The 22,774-nt window shown below is 35.6% G+C and overlaps 2 protein-coding genes across 2 annotated transcripts; both read right to left on the reverse strand.

Annotated features, from left to right (window-relative positions):
• Positions 1 to 231: 231 nt before the first annotated feature.
• LOC114718211 (protein NAP1) lies at positions 232 to 14,547 on the reverse strand. The gene is made up of 24 exons (XM_028903468.1): positions 14,098 to 14,547; positions 13,523 to 13,965; positions 13,361 to 13,435; positions 13,090 to 13,170; positions 12,024 to 12,104; positions 11,804 to 11,886; positions 11,640 to 11,724; positions 11,058 to 11,183; positions 10,865 to 10,972; positions 9,497 to 9,541; positions 9,277 to 9,419; positions 8,392 to 8,524; positions 7,661 to 7,771; positions 7,469 to 7,547; positions 6,020 to 6,213; positions 5,325 to 5,470; positions 4,493 to 4,574; positions 4,216 to 4,326; positions 3,489 to 3,614; positions 3,275 to 3,414; positions 3,077 to 3,173; positions 1,752 to 2,743; positions 1,229 to 1,441; positions 232 to 1,043 (listed from the first exon to the last, which is right to left on the reverse strand). The coding sequence occupies exons 2-24, from the start codon at positions 13,934 to 13,936 to the stop codon at positions 542 to 544; spliced, it is 4,167 nt and encodes a 1,388-aa protein (XP_028759301.1). The 5' UTR covers positions 13,937 to 13,965; positions 14,098 to 14,547; the 3' UTR covers positions 232 to 541.
• A 3,627-nt stretch (positions 14,548 to 18,174) lies between these two features.
• On the reverse strand, positions 18,175 to 22,285 carry LOC114718212 (chaperonin 60 subunit alpha 2, chloroplastic). The gene is made up of 7 exons (XM_028903469.1): positions 22,207 to 22,285; positions 21,887 to 22,094; positions 21,663 to 21,808; positions 20,880 to 21,186; positions 20,051 to 20,301; positions 19,264 to 19,464; positions 18,175 to 18,769 (listed from the first exon to the last, which is right to left on the reverse strand). Exons 1-7 carry the CDS (start codon positions 22,210 to 22,212, stop codon positions 18,482 to 18,484), a joined length of 1,407 nt encoding a protein of 468 aa, XP_028759302.1. The 5' UTR covers positions 22,213 to 22,285; the 3' UTR covers positions 18,175 to 18,481.
• Positions 22,286 to 22,774: the final 489 nt, after the last annotated feature.

The following is a 22,774-nucleotide window of genomic DNA, read 5'->3' on the forward strand; positions in this document are numbered from 1 at the left end:
TGCACTGTATTTTATTTCTTCCAAATTGTACGTCGACACATTTCAGAGGAAAATATTGAAGGTGAAAGAACTCGCATGGTAACAACAACCTAGTTTCAAACAACGAAACAACTCAGTTTCTCTGTCGCGTGGATGGACTAACAACAATTTTACATTCATTTCAAACCATTTATCTGATTAGAAAGCTACAAATCACTGTACTAATTAATTATGTTCTTAGTAGTAAATATGTTTTTCATAATAATAACATTTATAATTGGACCTTTGACCCATTGGTCGACGCCGCTGACTATGTAGAGATCTTAGTACCCCGTTCTTTGGTAGGACCACTATTACAAAGCAATACTGATGATATAGACATAAACTTGTATTGAACTACTCAGGCTACAAGAGGAATCGAAAGCGAAGTGCAATATACATTTTGCCAAAATTTGAGGGGAACCTGGAAATTAGCTAAGCTAGGGTGATGAATACCTGATCACTAGCAGCAGCTCTAATAACTTACTAGCCCTTTTTCTGTTGAGCGTTTTCCTCATCTTCCCTACTTGTATGCTAGAGGACCAGATCTAGATACAGCAAACCTCGGTAGGGGACTTGGTCCTGTGCTGCCAGAAGTTGAGCCCTCCACAAATTTCGCTCGATTTCGGCTTGAACTGTAATCCAGAGGACCTGAACGACGAACATTCCTGTGCTTGTTATCCACGCTCTTTGAGCCACCACTATCAGCTTCATAAAAGTGGTGCTCATGGCTGTGTGATGAAGATCCTTTGAAATAACCTGAATCATTGCTACCATACTGTGGTGTGGAGTCCCCACGAGGCTGCCGTATTACAGGAGACGCATGCGCTAGCAATATTGCAGGTGAGTGCCGTGGTGAAGAGCTCAATATTGCCAATGGAGCGGATGGAGTATCTGCATAGTATTGGCTGTATAAAGATCGGAGAATGGCATAGGGGACATGGGCTTCAAGTGAACTTCGCGGAAGGTATGGTGAGATTTCACAAAGTTGGTCAAGGAATATAAGCTGTGCTACCAGATGAGATCTGATAAAATAAATAAATAAAAAAACTCAGCATGAACCATGAAACAGTAAATGTTTCAGATAAACAGAGCACTTGTACCAAAGAAAGTCAACTGCAATCTATTGCAGCCATGCGTGCCTGTACATTCAAACGGACATATATTTGGTTCAACCACATGTTTTCTAATAGTCTGTATATATACTTACCTATTTGTTTCACTCCAAGAATCTAGAATAATCTCTGCAGAGCATTTCACAAATAACTGCATTGCGGACTTAATGCTTGCTTCAGCCGACATGTGGCTTGAATACTCAGGATCCATTGCCTCACTAGCATGTCCATTAGATAAAGACTGTCTCTGCTGATATTCACGTTCCAATCTAACAAATTCACTTCCTGCAAACACTGCAGAAATGCACCTGCCCAATATTCACTAAATTGGTAAGGAGAGTGAGACAGGACAAATGAGACAATGAGATATATGACAATCAAATCCTCTAAAAATTTTACCACACACTGATTCTCATTTCAGTTTCTAAAAGTTCAATCAACAAAATGAAACACTAAGACACTCTCAGTCCAAGCTGATAAAATTAACCAATGGCATTCGAATAGATAATAAGCATGCAAATACAAAATACAAATCATCATAGAAGCTTTAAACTCTACTCTTTTTACATTATAGCTATGAAAAATTATAATTCATTAGACCTGTGATACAATGCTAACCTTGCCAAGCAATGGATGTTGTTACTAAAACCCTCTGTGTCCACGTTGAATGCAGTAGTGGTCCAAATATTAGATGTCATGAATGTGGCAAATAAGTAGGGTAACAAGCTCCAGGAGCCATCATTCGCACCACCAACTTCTTCTAAAATTGATCTTACCCACTGTGAATCATGATCACTTACCACACCTTGAGTATTTGCCACTCTTCTCATTCTCCTGATCTCCCCCTTTTCAGGTATTTCATCAGGTAGATGCTTAACGATCCCAGCTAGAAGTGAATGTATCAGAGGAGCCCCTTCTTCAAGTATGGCACCAGCAGCCTCGGCTAGCAACCGATCAAATGCCAGAGCTAGGCCAGCCTGAATACAAAAACTAACTACAGTTTCCAGATCAACTATTTGTTTTATAGAAGCTTCTCTTTCAAATCTATCCCCAGAAAGGAGGCTGGCTGCAACTGTTTCCAATACATCGCGATTTGATCTTAATGATGTATCAATGCAATTTAAAAGTGCAGCAGTGTGTTCTTTCAGCATTCTGTCCAGCCTGTCAACTCCATAGCCACCAAATATACGTACAAAAGACTGCAATTCCCTGAGATCTGTAACTGAGTCTGCAAAATATCCACCAACAGGCCTTGTACTCTTAAAGCATTTATGAATTGGTACAAACAATATCCCAGCACCTGACACATCTTTGATTATGTTATCTATATACCAATTGCACACAGACTCTGTAGCCAATCCAGTATGTTGCTCTGCCGGCTTGTCAAACAAATGCAGCGAAGAAACAGGTCCACAAAAGGCTTCTGAAAGTAAAACTTCCCGAATGCCCTGGGTAAGATCCATGCTGATGTGTTGCTCTGCAAGATGCACAATGCTAACATGTCTTCGAATCAGGGACTCCAGAACAGAAGGCCGTTGAAGGTCATTATCAGTTTTCAATACTCCAAGCAATCTTCTCCTGAAGTTCCCAAGGATGCATTCTCTCATGTACTGCATGAATAGCTAAGCGTTAAAATAATAATACAAGGATCTATAGATTTACTAGTTCTAAACGTGTATTATGTAGGAATGGAAGTGGATGGATGCTAAACTTGTATTAATAATTCATTACATTAACATTTAGTCAATATTTGACCATAATATCAAGCTAAATACAATATAATTTATACTTCTTATAATAACACTCCAAAAGTCCTCAATTGCTCAAAACTAGCACTGATCAATAATTGCTTTCCACCAAGACAGCCTCTAGACTGTTTGCCTCAGCAACATTCTAAACTAAACCACAGAAAGTGATGGAGAAGAAGAAGATGCATTCCTAACCTCTCTTAGAACAAAGACGTGGTTCAATACACAAATAGGTTCCATGTCATTTAAAACAGAGCATAAGTTAGTCAGCCTCTGCATTGCAGCTTCTAGCCTGTTATCAAAGAAAAAGGAGAAAAAAGGCACTAGTTAGTTCCAGAAAATTTTGATTGTGTGGCTTGGCACACATGTACGGAGGAGATAACAAGAACATACATTTTGATAGAACTGTTGTTTTCAGGAAAGCTCTCGTGGCCAGGTAAAGCAAAACCAGCTGCTCCTTTAGGAGATTTATATGAAGGAATAGAAACTCTAGATGCATAATTCAGATAAGAAGCTGCTTGCTCAGGAAGAAGCTGATCCAGATATAACAGTAAGTTTTTAGTTTTGTGCTGTGGGACTAACTTGTTAAAGTAATCATAACTTTTACCTGATTCTCCAGTGCCCCAAATCCTCCCTCGGAGTCCAAAATGTTTATTAATCCTTCCAATCCTCCCATGATGGATTCAATCAAGGACTCAACATAAAGCACAGCATCCCTACCAATTTTTGTTACCTGATCGAACAAAATAAATTAAGTAACGACCCATATTGGAAACACTTCCAATCATCATGCATGCAGCTTTTTGTTTTGACGAATCAGAGGATGGCAAAGGAATGATTTCAGGACATAATGATTAATTTGAACTTGAGAATCCATTTCATAAAAAGTCAGTGCCATTCTTTATATTGTGGAACTCTGATGAGTGAAATTGGAAACAACAGAATTCAAAGTAGCTTAATATAGAAGAACTTAGAGTCTACTCACTATAAATGAAGATAAAGAAATATCTCTCAGGGCCTAAAAGTTGCATGAAGCCAGTCAAAAATGTTAAACATCTCCTTCAGCAGATCCAAAAGTATAATGAACCCTTAACCTTTCATGTAACATCAGCATTTCATGGAAGGAAAATTATAAAAGCATTATCCATTTCGTTAAATAAATGGAAAAATGCCATAGAATTTGAATATCTGGACCATCACATCTTGATTTCACTAAAATTGAGCATTGAAACGAGGCTATAGTGTGATATACAGTGATTCGTTTCAGACTCATGATCGAAACTTGATAAGTTAATAGTCCAACTGCAGGGGAGGAACTGGTTATATGCTTCTACCTCTTCTGGAACAATGGGAGAAGCACACTCTGGGAAACTGCTAGCAATCCCAAGCCACGCGCAGCAATGCTGAGGTCGTCCTTCTGGACCAAACATGGTGTTCCGAAATACCTAATTTAAGAATATAGCTCATGCAATTAGTAAGTCAAGTTGGAATTTTAGGATGAAAGGAAAATGTGAGTCCATATCTAAACCAAAGGTTTAATGCTACGGTAGAAAACTAGTCCCTGTTTTCTTCTTTTTTGTTTGTTTGTGGGGAGGGAAGGGGGGCACTCACAGCTGTGAGATGTTGGTGATAGAAATACAGCTTCCTAAGACTACCATGCTTTGAGAGAAGTGATTCCAGTTCATCTACACATCTGCATCAAAAGAAAACTGCAGTATTATTACCATGTCTTTAAGGTTTACTTTCCTTTTACATAGTTTTCAACAGAATGAGAATGTTTAGTTTTGGTAATTATGGCATCGATTCCCCATTTACTACTTAAGCCCAGACCCCCAACACTACATCAAGAAAACGGACAAAATAGAAAAGGGAAAATAACTTATTAGACCAAATTAACTGTTCATTCTAGATTGGCTGTGAAAGAACGAAAAAGAAATTTTGGATTTAAGGTCTAAAAAATAAAATATCATATAGCAAAAAGAAAGTTTAATAAAGTAATTTATCCAGTTATTCTAGATTGGAAGTAAAACACCACAGTACATGCTATACTTTGTGAGAGTATTAGACTGGTGGATAAGGTGACAAGGCGACAATGAAATGTGCTTTTGCTTAGGAGCATAGAGCTCTTGGTTGAAGGGGAATGAAAGAATTTTGTAGCTGAACACTCAATCTTTTGTGGGATTGCCCTGTTGTCTTCTTTATGGGCTTTGGCTCTACAGGGAGTTTCCTTCTCTAATATGCAGGGGGTTTGGGTTGCTTTCTCTAAACTTATTGTTTTCTTTCTTTTTGACGTTCATCTAGAATATCCCAGCATTAAAGTCAATAGTTAATATGAATTTGTTGCTGCTGGGGTGCCATGGAGACTGGAAGATTATTGATTAATGCAGCCTATTGAAAGAATTCATTAGAGCAGCAATGTAAACAAAAACATCGTGGTGAAAACCTGGACCAATTATATGCAGCATTTCCCTCTGACAATAAGCCTTCTTTCCCTGTGGAAACCGTTGCTTTCTCCAAGTGTCTAATATTTATAGATGACCGTGAAGAAGTCACTATCATTAAAATAGATAGCCAATCCTTTCGAAATTCCTGATAGAAGTATTGGAAGAATTATCTGAGCAAAATGTTCTTATAAACAAAAGTTTTATAGGCAAATGCTACAAAGACAATGCTCAAACATTCAAGGACAGATAAATATTCAAAAATGAGAATCCCATTATGCAAAAGGTTCTTATCCCTTGATTGCCTCCGGTGTTTTGTTCCTGGGTTTTGCATCGGAGTCTTTCATTGGCCTATATGAGCAAGAGTTAAGTAGCATTGATATCTTCTTAACCTCAACAGTTCTTTTCTAATTTCCTGTGATTCTCTTATTTCTGTTCAAGATTCTTTTTCCATAAAAATTAAATAAATAAAATAGCTATCATGAACATATTAACACAATTTAATGTCCGCATAGCATGACTTCTACAAGTTTAGCCCTCCTGCTGTAACAATTAGTTTCCTTACACGGTGTATATTGATCAAACTTATTATTCCATGCTAACAACTTTGTGCTATTAATTAGCTCAATAGTAACTTTATTCATATCAGATTACAGATAAAAACTGTATATCCAGAAATGGAATGTGTTATACATACCGATAGATCACAAGTAACAGCAGATATATTTTCACCCTGTGGTTTTGGTATATTTTCAAGGTGGAGAACAATTTTCTGCAGAAGACCCTTTAAATTAGCGTCTATGTCAAGGGCTACCATTCCAGGAGTTCCAAGTAAAAACCGGATTCGCCCACCACAAGATGAGAGATATGACAATGAATAACCCCGAATTGCTGCAATCAAATGTTACAACCAGCAACTTTTAACATCCAGTTTAAAGAAAATCAAATATCAGGAGGAAAAAAAAAACTATGATATTAACACACAAGGTACAACAAGCATCCAATTTAACATGAGTCAAAATTTGAAAGCCTGATAAATAATAATGTCAGACTCTGGAAATTATTTCCAAAATTTCTTCATCTGTTCTTTGTTTCCCAACACCAATATTAGAGATTCACACAAATTTGTAACATCCTTATATAGGTCAGTTTTGATAATCTACTAACTTGGAAAAAGAAGAGACATATAAATTAGAAAGAAAAATTCCTCTCAGCCATATTGTAGAATTTCTAATAAACATCAAATATAGGTCCATAAGTAATAAACACAACAGAACCATAATCTCCTCATACGATCCTTGCAATTTTCTTTTCTCTTCCCGCATAAGGAAAAAGTCAATTCTCTGAGGAAAAAATTAGCACTCTCGTGAGGATAAGATGCGTCTTCAATAATCATATTCAAAAGAGTCATTGACATTGCATTAAAGCCTCTAACCAAGTAATAACAAGTTCATTTCTTGCCGACCATTCTTCTCATTAAAACAAGATTTAGCACAAGGAATTATAGAACTATGCTTTGCCCACAATTCAAGCCAAAGACCAAGCATGCTTTCATGTGAGAGAATAGGTTAAGGGTTATAATAAATATTTAGCTTTATGTTATCAGCTTAACCTTTCGAGTAAAATGGTCTTTGACATGCATCACAGAGATTTGTTTGAGCAGATTGATTCTAATCTGAGTGTAATGAGATGATATTATATCTAGGAGCATCAACTTCAAATAAGTTGGATGTTAAGAAATAAAAAACCAAATAGTTGGTAATCCTTACATTTTGGATACGTTTTATCCACTAATCTTGCAAAATACGACGGAAGTCAACTGCTTGCTAAATGATATGAAATCAATGAGCATAACCAGTTTGATGCTGACTTTTAACCCAAAGTGATTATGACTGATACAAATAACCAGACAACACTGTTTTAACTTTAAATCATTAGAATGAAAGCATTTTGCACTAACGGTTATAATAAAAGCCAATAAAAGTTTAAGAAGTCTTAAAAGTCAGACGTATGCATTTTTTCTCCATATACTCCTTGAAACAAGTACTTCTACATTCTTGGGCAATAATTGTAGCAATAAAATATCATTTTCATGCTCTTCAAAAGAAATTGGCACACACACATATATATATAAACTTAATCCAACCTGCAATATATTTCCGCACTAAGCAACATAGACGGTCCATTCCGTCTAATAGAAATCCAATGGTTGGATCATTTGGGTCCTGTAAACACAACCATAAAAGTCAGTCAAGTCAACAATCATATTAACAGATTCAAACTATATACAGTGCAGAAAATAAATCTCATGTAGTAACAGACTAGAAAAGATATTTACTATGTCCACTGGAACCACCCGAGAGGTTTTAGACCTTGATGATGCAATTCCAACGTGTTGGAAATACCAGATCACTTCACATTGAGCTAAAGCCAAGGCAGAAAACACCATCTGTGTGAAATATTAAATCATTAGAGAAAACACATCAAATAATTTTAAAAACAGGTGAAAACTACTAACAAAAAGAAACAGCAGGTTAGAGCATAGAGAGCTACCTACAAGTCTCCTAGCAGAGAATAGAGAATAGAGAGCGACCTACAAGTCTCCTAGCAGAGACACTGAGAACAGTGATCCATCCAATTCCATCACAAATCAGAAATATTGCCTTACTTATATGGATACAGAAGTGATTAACATTCACTGGTCAAAGCACTCAACTTTGAGGATCAAAGATGTACTTAATTCTATCTTCGATTATGATATTCTTGTGCAAGGATCCTTGGTGAATTTCAAGAACTTTGACATTTTCGTTTCTTTGTTACCTTAAAATTCAATAGCATCATTATACTACAAATAGTAGTATTATCAGAAAATTGCAAACAGAAAGCACAAATATTCTCAAAACCAGCACATAAGCAGTGATGCAGTAAATCTAATATATTTGAACACAAGTTTTTAGTCTCTTATAATTGCACTTATATACAAATAAAAACAATCTCAAGTTTGCTTCAATTTCAGATACATTTTTGCTTCATACTTAAAAAGTGAAAAGAAAAAAAAAGAGAAAATACCTGAATGTTAGGGGCCAATAGACTTGGTTGGTCCGTGAAAAATAATACCATTCTCCCAATCTCTTGTTTCAGTAGTATTCTCCTTTCACGATGTATGGCATCACAAGATAATATCGCTTGATCATGCACTTCACTGAATAATAGTCACTTTTAGTCTTATAATATGCAACAGTAACAGTATTGTTAACAATTTTATCAAAAGATAAAAGAAAGATGATACATTGTTTGAAGAGAAAAGAAGCATATTAGAATTGAGAAAGAGGTGCACCAAAATAGACAAAATGAGAAGTCAAGTAAAAGAAACATGCAGGTAGTTAGTAGTCTCAGAGTATTCCAGCTTATCTGGCTGTTACGACTGCCTGATTGCCATTGTAACTTACTTCCAACAACTCTCACCCTTAACTTTCTTTTTTGAGTTTTTTTCTTCCTTTTTATCTTTTAGTTAATGTATTTAAACTAGTCAGCTCTTATGTTTTAGCCCCCCCCCCCCCACAAAAAAAAAGTCATCTCTATGCCGATTTTAAGGGATTCCAATGGCAAGCTTGCTATCATGATCTCTATACATGTTTCCTCTCAACAAAATTTCTGTGAAAATAACAATGGCCAACACCATAAAAAGACTAAAAGAAACCACTCACACCCAGCCCTGTAAAACAGCGTGCCACGGGCAAAGCATCTTACGCATCCACCATCACAATAAGAGTGCAATGCAGGAAACTCCCTATCCTAAACGAAAAACTATAAGCACCAAGAAAATTCTTTGCACTTCCCAAGTCAAAAGATTCTTTGCCCCACTGATGCCATTGACCCCCAATTTCAGCTAGGGGCATGTTAAATTTCATAGTTGAAAGATGACAATATTTAAACATGGACTTTGGAACATACCTTATCATTTTCTCCACCTGCTTTGCGACATTATACTCCAGATCTGCCTCCTTTTGTTTTGTGCGCCCAGATTTTGCCATCTTCTTAGATTCTAATATTCGAGGTAGAACATACAACTGGTAATCCTCATGCAGAAGTATGTACTGTGTGTGAACAATTACAAAATCATTAACCACAGCAGGTCAGTGACACCGTAGTGTAGATATTAGATAAAATTTACCTCATCCCTGAAGAGCGTGAGAACCAAATTTTCCTTCAGTACAACCTGGAATTCCATGATAATGAGCAAAACGGATTTAGGAAAGAAACTCAGCATATATGATAGTCAACATATCTAAAATATGAAGTCTTGTTTATTCCACTTTATCAGTAAAAGACTTATACAGATGAGTGTCATGAAAAATTGAAACAAAAGAACATATCATGCTGGGTATCTCTGGTTAGACATGAATTAGGATCAGAGTACCAAAAAAAAAAAAAAGTCAGGCTGCTGATTTTTTGCCTTGAAAACGGGCAGTAGATGTAAACAATCTCATTCCCAGTATCACTCAAGCACTCATATTAACACGTAGTATGTCACATTTACAACAGACAATAAAACCAAGGCCAGTTGATCCATAAAATTCTTGACAAGCACCGCCTTTTGATGCCACGTCCGTTGAAGAAGCACCCACCTCAATTTTACGTATTAAGAAATTAAATAAACATTTTGCTTATCCCTTTTACGTAGAGCTCAGAACATCAAGTTGCATGGGCTGCTTGATGGGAGACAAAAGTTGGGTGAATCTCCCATCTCAATAGCTGACTTTTGGCAGAAGGTCCACAATATCCCTTCAGTGACTATCATTAATCATCTGAGCTAGTGATCAATGGCTTTGTAAAAGGCTACCCGAGATTCTTTGGAGAATTTTGATTTGTGGAAGATCAAGTGAAGTGTTGAAGAGTGTAACCCTTAGGACATTGACTTTTCAATCCAAGGATGGCCAGTCAATAGGAATCAAGATTAACATGGGAAACTGATGGAAATTTGGATGCTTTTATATAGTATATGACACAACAGGACTGGTTACAAATCTCGGACTCAGTGGTAAGCGAATGAAACACCCCAAAATTAACTAATCCCCTTGATACAGCCATGAATGCACCAGGAAAATAACTCAGACCAAAGAAAATAGCTGCAGGTGCACTAGGTCCATAAGAAGCTTAAATCTCACACAGTGTAGTATGAAATACTAGACAAAGTACTTAGCTAAGATGGTTCTCCCCACCTCAATGGGCAGTTTTTGAGGAAGAATTTCCACCCTAGTTGGGTGCCTAATCATAAATTGACCGGCCCCTCTTTTATATCTTTATCCATAGTCAAACTTGATATAATTAAAGGGACAAATATCTAAACAAATTAAGACTATAAAAGAACATGCTATCCAAAGCTCACAAGTAAGGAAGGTTTCTAGTACAGGTCTCAAGTTCCAATAACTATATCAGTAAAACTTGTAGGCAGACGCATTGAGTACAATCCATATGGTTAGTCTCAATGGAGGCTTGTAATACAAGTAAAAGAATGCAATTACTTAAGCATGAACTGTACCAAGGCAATATCAATGCTTGTGACACGAAGCAGCTCATCAGGGCAGACAAGATAACCAAATAAAACCCATTCTTGATAAGCAGTTACATTGGCCAGATCTTGAGCTCTCTACACGAGGGAGAATTAGCTTAGTAATAGCCAAAAAAATAGTCAATTTGAAGGACTCAAGTTTGACCAGAAAAATTATACTTACCATGGGATGAGCAGAATTTGTGAGTATGTCTGGATACCGAGGATGATATGGACTTAAAAACCCCTCATTCCTAAGTTTCCTTGTATCTGTTGATAGAAATATAATAGGACCCACAGCCTCTAATACCTGGACAAAAAAATATATCCAGAATGTATTCCCAAGTTGGTAAATATAGTCATCTTCTAGAAGATGGAAAATAATTTTTACCAAAAAAAAAAAAATTATCATCTTGTTTGTATTACACCTAAGATTGTGTCTCATTGCTCAATCTTGTGTCAATAGAAACAATAAAGTCGGTATCATCAGTTTTAAAAGTGCCTTCCAGCTTATTTGTCTTGTCTCTTAATTTCCTTTTCAGCTTCTCCTATCTCTTTTCTCTTGATAGCACAATTACCTATTGTCAGAATATAACAAGCAACCAAAAAAACAGCAAACAGGGAAGCTGACAAGAAGCTGAATCTCATTGCCCAAAGTAAATTAGATCATTCAAAGACAAGAAGAAGGTAGCATAACCATCATCTTCATCATATGAATTTGGCAGTTGATAAATAAAATAAAAATATATGAAAGGATGAGAATAACCTCTCCAATACGAGGGCTCACAAAATTTAAGTCCTCCTGTAAGCCTTTCAATGGTGGATCATAAGAGTCAATAAATTGAACCAAGCTGTAATGCAGTTAAAGAATATATATTAAAATGTAAGAAATGGATATAATTACATAAAACAATAATAATAATAACCTACCCATGATAAAAATCACAATCCCGCTCATTTCTTGACATTGCATGCAGAAGGTTATAGACCTGAAGCAACATCTTCCTTGGTATCTGCTTGAAAGCATTGGTTTGTCAAAATCCACATTTGAAATTAATCACAGAATTAAAAACCAGGAAAAAAAAAAAATAGTTTCTCATAATTGAAAAGAAATGTAAATTAAGGAGCAATCAAACAGGAAACAACTTGCCTTCTCAGAGAATAGGTTAACCCGCGCGAAGGAACAAAAGAGATCCATAAACGCATGTAGTATAAGAGAGTTCTGATGGGGCTGAAAGAAACTGTGCCTAGTTATTTGAGATATGCAGAAAAATAAATAGAAGTAGTACTGTGCTCATAAGTCACAATCATTTCAAATGCTGTGACCTCAAGCGAAAGAATAGGCATTTTACTCCAAATTTTCCCCATGCACGAGTGCTTTGTACAAACTTAACATAGAGAACAATCATCAGTAGAAATAACTAGCATTAAATGTTGATTTCCTCTTGCTTCAACTAATAAGCAAGAATTTAATTACACCAAAGCCCTTACGTTGAAGAAAGATAAATGAGTATGCATGAAAAGATATATACATATAAGCACCTTTTGTATATGATAAAGAACCCGCAGTTTGATCAACAGCCTTTGTATCATCATATATCATGTCCTTCACTTATTTGTAAGACAATGGAATAATCATTCTGAGATTCAAAACATGTGTGGGACTTGAACGGGCAAGTTACATTAAAGATACGGACAATATGGTGAAGAAACTAAATGATACACAAACAATCAAACAAATGGAAGAAGGTATCTAAGAGCTGATAGAAATGCTTGGGATGTTATGAGGAATAATTCAAAGAAAGGAGCAAACACAATCTTGAGTTTTCTTTATTCTTCCTTTTCTTTTCATTTGTTGCATTTTGTGATTAGAAAATTTGTCATTACTATTTTACTACATCTATGCAGAATGTATCTGTTAACGATGTAAATCATTTCACTACAATGAACAGCTCCAGTAGAGCTGGTTACAGAATGACAGGCAGCTGGTTAGTTCACTCTGCTCTATTTCGTATCTGATATGGCTTGTGACAAAGATGTTGGACAGAAAAACGCATAAATTCCTTATATCATAACTTATACACTTTATAGCATTTCATATGAAGCTTTATATATAAACTGACATCAACCATTGCATCATCAAATAGAAAACACCCTCAAATTGTTAAACACGAGTTAATTTAAAATGCTAAGAAAGAAATAAGATACAGACTCACCAATAACGTGATCACTGTGCTGCTTAGATCCAATATAAGTCGGAGAGCTTGTTCACGAAACACCATTAAGTCCAGAAGTAGCTGATACACATAAGAATCTTTGTCAAGTGACAGCATGAAACATAAAATTAAATTGAAAATTTTAAGGCGTGGATAATATGGCAACCCAAACAATCTACAAGTTCAAGCAGAGAAAAAATTAAACCCACGGAGGGAAAGTATTCTCTCTGGGGAAAAAAAATCAGTAAATAAAAGTAACAAAAGAGCTCACCTGCACCCATTGTTCAAGGCTTTGTAAATGAAGTTCCGCATGATCTTGCATTGAATCCCAAGTTTGCTTATCTATCTGCATTCACTCCTCAGATGATGAAATTCATGATGGCCTAAATTAATTGAAAACAAAATTGAAAATATATTAAACATCATTTCTTACTCGTTCAAGTTGCAATTTGCTGAAGTGTTCTGGAAATTTCTTAGAAAGCAACACACATATTCTAGGATGGTTGGGGAATACTCCAGCTTTCCAAAATCCTTCCGAAAATACATGATTGATGGGATCTGGATAATCTAAAATCTGATTTAACCTATACATTTTAGCCATAAGTCCTTCAGCAACTTCAGTGAGTTGGACTACCCACTGCATGTTCAAACCCCTATGGGATTGGGATCCCGCAGTGCTATGAGCCTGCCCATCACTGAAGAAGCTCCTTGAACTGCCAGAAGATAGTGGAGATGCCATTTCTGCACCAAGGTAGTCTGTCCATCTAGATGGGCCCTCTCTTGATCTTACAGCAGTCGGTGACAGTGATGAATCGTGGTTTGATGAGTGGTGTCTTGATTTAGCCATTGACTAATCAATCAGTCTACTAAAATCTCCTGCACGCCAAGCGGCTGAGGAATCAATTTGTGTACAATCACACCAACTGATCTCCAAAGCTTCTCTATAACAATTTTATTATTTTGAAGTCCAAGTTCAATTTGGTTGAAAAAAACCTTCCTAAAACAAACCTCGATTTTTTTACTTTTTGCCCCTTGAGACGCGAATAAATAACTCCTTCCTGCTTTATTATCTTCGAAGTTCACTGGAAACTCCACAATTTTCAATGAAGAATACCGGGAAAAACAAACAATACTTAGCACGAACCAAATTAAAGAGTTCTAGGCAACAATTATCAAGCAAAGCCCTCTGTAAAAGGCAGATAGAACTAAACCCGATTCTATTTTCCTTCCCCTCTCTTCTTTTCCTCTAACAACAGTGATCAGCAGCAGAAAACCCAACAGAACAGAAAATCCAGATTTTGCCAAATTAGAATAAGCAAATCAACAGAAATGAGACAAATGCCAAGCAAAAAAACCGAGCACCACAGCTCCCACCAAATACTGGTGCGCAAAACATAAGACACAGCCTCAATGGAACCAAAAATTCTGCCCCCAATAAAGTAACTTCCCTTTCCCCACAATTTCCCGAAAACTCAGAGTGTAAGATGGACAAGGAGAGCAAGAGTTAGTGCTCACACTGCCAAAAAGAACTCAGTGTTGAATGAGAGAACGCGTGGACACTACACGAGTGCATTACACCATAGACGCAGAGCTTCCCAGATCTGAGAGAGGATGCTCCTTCGACTGGGAGAGAGGTTAGAGAGGGGGTAGTTAGTCTAGAGCAAGTGCAGGAGCTGGATTTTCCTTGCAGGAATATTTTTGCAGGCTTTAGTTTTAAAAAATGTAAAAACGATTAAAAAAACATAAATTAATGAAATTTACAGATCAGACTCGGCCGTTTTCCTTCTCTCTTTCTCCTCCTTTCTTTGTTTGAGGTGGCTATTTTGGGAACGACGGACACGACGTGCGCGCACTGAGTCTTCTCGCTTTCTTATAGATACATCCCAGCTAATTTTGTCAGAAATGTTTGTTTCAACTAATTAAAGAGCCTTTTTTTTCCACACAAAAATTAATTAATATAACTATTTGTAACGTTTTCACTTTGTTAATGTCCAATATATGCATGCAGTTTCTAAAACTTCCTGTATAAAATATTCCCTCCAATGGCTAACTGGGCAAGTAATCTATAGAGATAATAAAATTTAGTTAAATTAGTTATATCTGTTATCATAAAATCTTTTGAACTAATTTAGATAAATTAAAAAAAATAATTAAATCAGTTATTTGTTAAGAATATAGTTATTTTTTTAAAATATCTTTTTAAATCATTTTTATTAAAACAATTCATTTATATATAAAAATTTTGACGTGTGCAATCAATTGAAACAATTTGAAAAAAATAAATTAATGTTTTATATTTAGAATCAAATTTAACTCTCAATTACCTTTGATATTAGGAATATGTTAATTTTCTTAAAATATCCTCTTTGATATTTTGTGTTGGAATTAATCCTTGATAGAAACTATGTATAGTTTAAAAAATTATAAATTATTATCAAAATAAACTTTCTAATTAACTCTTACATTTAATATCGAAATATATTATATTGCCAATGAGCATGATGGTTATAAAAGAAAGAGAGAGAAAGTAATCACCATGATTTGGTATTTTACAGTACTAGGTGTACATACACGTACATATCCTAGGATTGAATCTTAAACAAATACACAGAGAGTCTCGTTTTTCTTTTTTCGGCGGTTGGATGCAGCAAATGTGTAGTAATTACTACCTCAGTCTTAAATATAAGAATTAGTTGATTAGTTTAAGCAGATTAAGAAAATAAGTTAAGTTAGTTATTTGTAATAAATAAACGTTGTCTTTTTTAAAATATCATTGCTAATCAAATTTATTGGCTAGAACTACTATTATTAGAAGGATTATTTTAGACAAAAATAGATAAATATGAAAAACAAAATGAATTGAGACTTTGTATTTAGAATCAAAATAAAATTCAAATAAAGTCTTATATTAAAAACAGGTATTACTAATTAATTGGTACAAGAAAGGAAAAGATGGTAAGATGAAGTGGGTGGTGGGGACCATTATTAATTATGAAATGTTAATAAAAGTAATATAATTATGGAACATTAGCTAATTAATTAATATACTTAGTCTAGTACTCTATAGTGTAATAGGTGGTTCATGTTATTATTTAACTTTTGAAACCCACCCTCAGAGCTGCGTATCTTGCAAGCATTTCTCTCACTTAGTGGCCAGCATACTTATTCCTTACATCAAGCCACCATCATTTCATTTCTTCTTCTTTTCATTTTCCTTCTTTTTTTAAATTTCAATCCATAATTATCAATCAAGAAATAATCACTTCCTTTTCCACTGTACTGGATTGTTAACCCAGAAGTTGAAAAAAAGCAATTTGTGTGGAAATCTGGGGGAAAAAAGCATGCACGTGTTTTGAATAACAACAAGGCCTTCCAAGACTCTTGGTTAGGAAAGCAAGACTAAGGATTAGTTTGGTTTATAGTACCTCTGACCCTAATTATAAGAACTAGTTGACTAATTTGAAGAGATTAAGAAAACAAGTTAAATTAGTTATTTGTAATAAATAGGTGTTGTCTTTCCTAAAATATCTTTGTTAATCAAGTGTGTTGGCTAAAACTATCATTATTAGAATGATTATCTTAGGAAAAAATACATAAATATTAGAGACAAAATGAATTGAAATCTTATATTTAAGACCAAAATAAAAGTTAAATGAGATCTTATATTAAGAACGAGAGGTAGTGTGTGTGTGTGTAGTGATGGGTCACTATCTCAACCAAAAGGTAGGGGTGATTATAAAGATACAAATTAAGAACAAAAAAGGGGTTTAGATTCTGAACCAAACAGAGATTATCATTATCATAATCTTGCTCAGGTTAGTGCACCTTACCACACACATTAACAACCTCAGTGAGCATTCATTGGTAGTTGTTCAGATTCTTATCTCTCTTCTTCATTTAACCTACTACAAACTTTATTAAAATATAATTATATGGTATTATATATAAAAAAATTATTGTCAAAGGAATTATTTTAAGGTGAATGAGGAGCAAGATATAAAAATGAGATTATTAGAATTCAAATTTTCATGCAGTCTTAAAAAAAAAAAGAGTTCTTTAAAATATGAGTAGTTTCTAAATTTACTTCTTGTAAACAATTCTCTCAATCCGTTTCGCTTATTTTGAATTGGTCTAAATTAGGTAATCTTAAATCGATGGGTGATGGTTTGAGAGGGTTTGTTTTTTCCTTTCAGCCTTTCAGGTAATGACTAAAACTTAGGAGAGAAGTTAGATGAGTTATCTAAATTTGAAGAAAAGTGTTTCTGCAAAACCAAGATTAAAATCTTTTTTGTTTGTGTCAGAATATGTCAATTTTATAAACCAAGTCAAGGCCTATTGACAGATTCAATGAGTGTCTGATTCGTTACTCCAAAGCCATAAGCCTTTCATCTCTATTCTTTACTCTTCTCACAACATCTTGACTGTCTGCAATTAATGTCTACTTGTGAGACTGAAATATGAGAAAGTGGTCCTTTAAAGATCTTAATGAAACTGAAAGGACTAGATAAATATAGTAACTTTCAATCCATTATATTGTTCAATGCTGCAACCTGAAAGGACCACAAAAATTTTTCCAAAAGAAAAAAAAAATGATCCTGTTCGGTTATGGAGGAAGTTTGGTAACGAAAGAATGTAGAATAGGAGAAAACCAAATGTTTGTTTGGCATATTGTAATTGGAAACAAATTTGTTTTTTCTTAACATCATGTTCATTTTTATTCAATGATTTTATTATATTTTATTTTTAAAATAGGATAATTATTTTCAATCTACATTATTTTCTCTTAATTTCATTCTGTGGATCAAAGAATACCTGAATAACTTATAACTCTCACAAGCACCAAATCCAAAATCTAAGTTCAATATTTACCATCTGGTAATACACAGTCAATAAACAATCATTTCATCATTTATGGAGAAAACATAAATATATATCCCCCCCCCCCAAAAAAAAAAAAACTCTTGAGGAAAAAGAACAGCACTAAATTGCCGTTGTCAAGTTCTTCATGCCATTTCACCAGGTATGAGCTTCACAACAATTTAAATAAATTTCTTTTAAGTAGCAGCTACTAAGTTTCCTTATTAAAATTTTATAAAATGTGGGTATCTTTCAACAGATCATCGCATGACCATCTCTCCAAATGAGGGTTGTGTCAAGTGTCATGCTTCTATTGGAGAATCTGATAGCAAACACTTACAGCTTCAGACTCTTCCTTTCATCATGAAGTCTGGAAGAATCAGCAACCTCTGGCTCTCCATTATTGCAAAAATCAACCTCATTGCTTCATGAGGATGAAGTATGAACCAGGCCAGGGGCATTCTCAAGGTTTGAACCTTGAATCAGGCAAGGGCAATACATGCACAAAGAAGACTTTGCTTTGTCTTGTTCTTCTTCAAGGGGTTATCCCAGGGACTAGGGGCACAGGTGGTTTGGGTGTCTTTGTTTTGTCCACCATTACAGCTTGAGTTGTTAGAATCACACCAGCAACTGAAACTGCAATTTGAAGAGCGCATCTTGTGACTCGACAAGGATCTGCTATTCCGGCGTTTAAAAGATCTCCGTATTCACCTGTCATTGCATTATAACCTGTTCGCCAATCACAAGTTCTTGTCTTCTGGACAACAATGTCTCCATCGGCTCCAGCATTAGTAGCAATTGATTTCGCAGGTTCAACAAGCGACTGCAATTTGACATAAGCAACTTGTTACGTAAAACAAAATGCATTTGTCACCAGTTCAAGAGGGAATGCAATTTTTCACAGAATTGATCCTCATCATGGAAGAGATAGAGAAAAAGATGGGTGAAAAGAAAAAAGAAATCACCATGTTTAATTGAAATTAAGCACGAAAGGTGAAATAATTTGCCAACAATAATTTCTGAAAGAACAAATGGTCAAATTAGGTCGGAAATGCAAGAGCCCCATGCCCTAAGTTTTCCTAGAATCTAGGTAGAGCATCGCTGCAATGTCTTTTCAGCAATGGCAATGTTGTGTTTCTAAGATAATGCATTTCAAAACTGTACTAGATTTCCGCAACCCCCTTTCTTAGATTGAAAAAAGTCATACTTTATATGGAAATCAGTTCAGAAAAATTTTATTGAGTATGTTCATGAAAGAGGAGATTTACATAAGAAAGATAGAATAGAAAGTAAGAAGAGACTAAAGCAGGACCATACCTTAGCAACAATATCAGCACCAATTTGCTCATCAAGATCTTCCATAGAGTTTTTAATTGTTGGTATCAGTTCTGCCAAGTGAACATAAGCAGCTCCACCACCAGGGACAATCCCCTCAGCTATGGCAGCAAATGTTGCATTCTTTGCATCCTCAATTCTAAGTTTTCGATCTTCAAGTTCCACCTCAGTGTGTGCACCTACCTACATGACAAGGCACATCATGATCAAAATCTAAAGGTTTCCAAAGGCAAAGGGCAAGATCATGCTAACAGCATTTGGCAACGGAGATGGTAATATTCAATTTGACTTGTGCCAAATAGTCTCTTATTAGATAAAAGAAGAAAATTTATATTAGATAAGAGAAAGATAATGCAGACAGCAAACGTCAATAACATTGGATAACTTGGATAGGATTGTGTTTTTGGCTTCAATTTAATGGTTTACTCGGAGAGTAAGCAGCTTCGTTTTTTAGTTGAGCCACTTTGGCTTGCTATGTTCTTTTCCTCTACTTCTCAAGAGGAATCACACGAGGAATAGTGATCATGGCTAAGAGGAACCAAGAATTCAAATTATCCAGCTAACTGAGTTCACTTGGCCACATTGATCATTCCCTACTTCCAGTTACAAGACGGTGGCAATACATGGAGCATACCCAAGTAGGAATATTTAACATCATAAAGTTACGGTAATTAAATAAACCAGGGACAATTAAAGCTATACTAGCAAAATATGGCGCTTAGGTCATCATTACACAAGCAATCCCTTGCATCTTTATCACTCTGCATACCTTAATAACAGCTATGCCTCCAGAGAGCTTTGCAGCTCTCTCCGCGAGCTTTCTTGACAGGTATGCATTGTCTGTTTCATTAAGATCCTTCTTAATCTGTAAAACTCTAGCCTGAATTTCTGCTTTCATGATAGGATCAGCAATAATAGTTGTTGTATTACTGGTTACTGTCACTTTCTGTGCAATGCCAAGCTGATCTGATGTTGCACCTTCAAGTGACAGACCCAATTCTCCAGAAAGAAAATCAGCACCTGCGATCTTAACATGATGTAAGACAAGTCTTGACTTCAGTGCTGATAAGATAAAACTGGTTTTAAAAACATTTTAGTGGCTTGACCAGATATGCAAGATTTTTCAAAACTGACTGTAGCAATACTTAGCTATTCAGAATCTAAACAAATCAAGAAATGCAAAAGTCAAATCCTGGGACACAAATGCTTCAAAAGATCGCCGTTGGCATTCCAAAAGGAAAAAAGTTATACTACAATTTAGCCTAATTTTAAAATCTTTCCACTAAAACATTTTCCATTAACCTCTTATGTGTTTTTGTTAAGGCAGTTTAACAAAAGAATTTCAAATCAGACTAAAATGCGTCTTCAAAAATGGAGGAAAACCATGTACAATGTTAAACAAAATTTAGAAGAGGTCTGAATAATTTGCTTAACCAATTATGAGCCCTTCATAACAACTTAAGCTATGGGGAAGAAAAAGATTCTTGGCCATGACAAACCAAGCAAATAATTGCCGTGTAGGTTAAAACCTGCAACAAGAAGTTGGCATAGATTCACATTAATCAAGCAGTATGTTATCAGATGCTCTAGAACCGCACCTGTCATCAGTGCAATATCTTGTAACAAAGCTTTCTTCCCATCTCCAAATCCTGGACATTTGACGACTGCAACTCTTAGTAATCCCTGCAGTTTGTTTACCACCAATGTTTCCAATACTTGTTTTGTGATGTCCTCTGCAATAATCAGAAGTGGGGCACTCAGTTGCATAGCCTTTTCCAGCAATGGAATAATTTCTTTGACAGTTGAAATCCTCTGATCAGTTACCAAGACTTTTGCACGGTCAAACTCCACAATACCCTTCTCCTGGCTTGTAATGAAGTGAGGAGACATGTAACCCTTGTCAAACTGCAAAGAAAGAACTAACAACATCAATTTAAAGCACAAAAACAACAATCATTCAGATCACCACAAAGCTTACTTCTATGCCTTGCCACCTTGATGGGGAGGGGGGGCACATAAGCAAAAAGCTTACATGGCAAATTCAAAGATTTTACCCAATTCAAGAAAACATTCCTTACGTTTTTGGTCCAAACAAATTTCAACTGTGAGCTAGAAGCAAAAGAACAGAAGCTCAAGTTGCTAAATTCTAATGATAATATGCAAAAAGCGACAATAGGATATTATATGCTAAAATAACTTTAAGATCTTCATGGGTGAGGAATGGGAGCTTAGGATATGGCCTAGCATATGGCAGTATAGAGAATATGTTAAGCAAGGAGAGAAGGGCTATGTGAACATGGGAAAGACAGAGGCAGACGATAATATTTGAACCCAAATCCTAAGCAGAATCTTAGAAAGCATATAAACTAGGGTTTCAATACCTTCATCCCTTCTTCAATTATCACAAAAGTTTCAGATGACAGGGATGACTCAATAGAAATCACTCCGTCAGAACCAATCTTCTCTATAGCTTCGGCGATCAAGTTACCAATGTCCTCATCATTTCCTGCAGAAATTGAAGCCACGGCTGCCAAAAAGAAAAAAAAAGAAATTTCAATACTTCATTATGGGGCAATCTTATCACTTTAATCAAACTCAGATGTACCTTTAACATGATCCTTTCCTTCCACAGGCACACTTCTCTCCTTCAAAAACTTAATCAGACCTTTTATAGTCTTTTCCATCCCCTTTTTCAATGAAATGGGGTTAGCGCCAAATGCAACTGCTAATAGTCCAGATTTAATCATAGCTCGAGCCAAAATAATTGCAGTGCTAGTGCCATCTCCAGCCAAATCATTCATTTTACTAGCAACCTACAAGCAAGATAATTAAATGTATAGTTAACATCTCCAGCCAAATCATTCATCAGTATGAACTAAGGTAAAACCTAACGATTATGATCAACCTCTTGAATTAGCATGGCACCTGCATTCTCTATTGCGTCCGAAAGCTCTATGGACCGAGCAATTGTAACACCATCATTAATTACTTTCAGATTCCCAGATTCAGAAAGAATCACATTCCGTCCTACATGATTGAGTAAAACTCGTTAAAAATGATTCAGTTGCATGAACACTCATTTAAAAATGAATCAAAATCAGGCAAGAGACCTTATGCCTCTTTTAAGTATTGTGACACCTACTATTATTTGTTTCTGAATAATGGATTCCAGAAAATCTAATCAAGTTAGTCCTTTATGGTAGCTTTCTGCACCACTAAGAATTGAACTCAAATTTGCCCAACTCCCACCCCAAAAGAGGGATGGGCTGCATATGCATCCAGCACTGTTGAAACGATATAACTGACGCGAGTAAAACAAAATCACAGCACTTAAATCACAACAAGAGCACCCGGGACTGTTCATAATTGCTATAAAATCTATCAGATAATGAAATTCAAGGATAAAGCAATATTACAAATATTACGAATGCCCCTCTGTAGAACTGTACAAATGAGTACCAACAGCTAGTAAAACATTTTCAACTTCATAAGC

This window comes from Neltuma alba, unplaced genomic scaffold (assembly GCF_004799145.2).
Source record: "Neltuma alba isolate B1F8T4 unplaced genomic scaffold, ASM479914v2 tig00011820_pilon, whole genome shotgun sequence".
NCBI classification, from domain to species: domain Eukaryota; kingdom Viridiplantae; phylum Streptophyta; class Magnoliopsida; order Fabales; family Fabaceae; genus Neltuma; species Neltuma alba.

What these genes read in the sequence shown, in the direction of transcription:
- LOC114718212 (XM_028903469.1), bottom strand. An exon ending in TAATTGAAGAAGGGATGAAG is followed by an intron (nt 21,187 to 21,662) that starts GTATTGAAACCC and finishes CTTTCTTTGCAG; the next exon opens with TTTGACAAGGGTTACATGTC. An exon ending in GAGGCATAGCTGTTATTAAG is followed by an intron (nt 19,465 to 20,050) that starts GTATGCAGAGTG and finishes CTTGTCATGTAG; the next exon opens with GTAGGTGCACACACTGAGGT.
- LOC114718211 (XM_028903468.1), bottom strand. Translation starts at nt 13,936, where the DNA reads ATGGCTAAATCAAGACACCACTCATCAAACCACGATTCATCACTGTCA. An exon ending in GCACAGTGATCACGTTATTG is followed by an intron (nt 12,105 to 13,089) that starts GTGAGTCTGTAT and finishes AGTTTCTTTCAG; the next exon opens with CCCCATCAGAACTCTCTTAT. An exon ending in CAAGCATTGATATTGCCTTG is followed by an intron (nt 9,542 to 10,864) that starts GTACAGTTCATG and finishes ATGGAATTCCAG; the next exon opens with GTTGTACTGAAGGAAAATTT.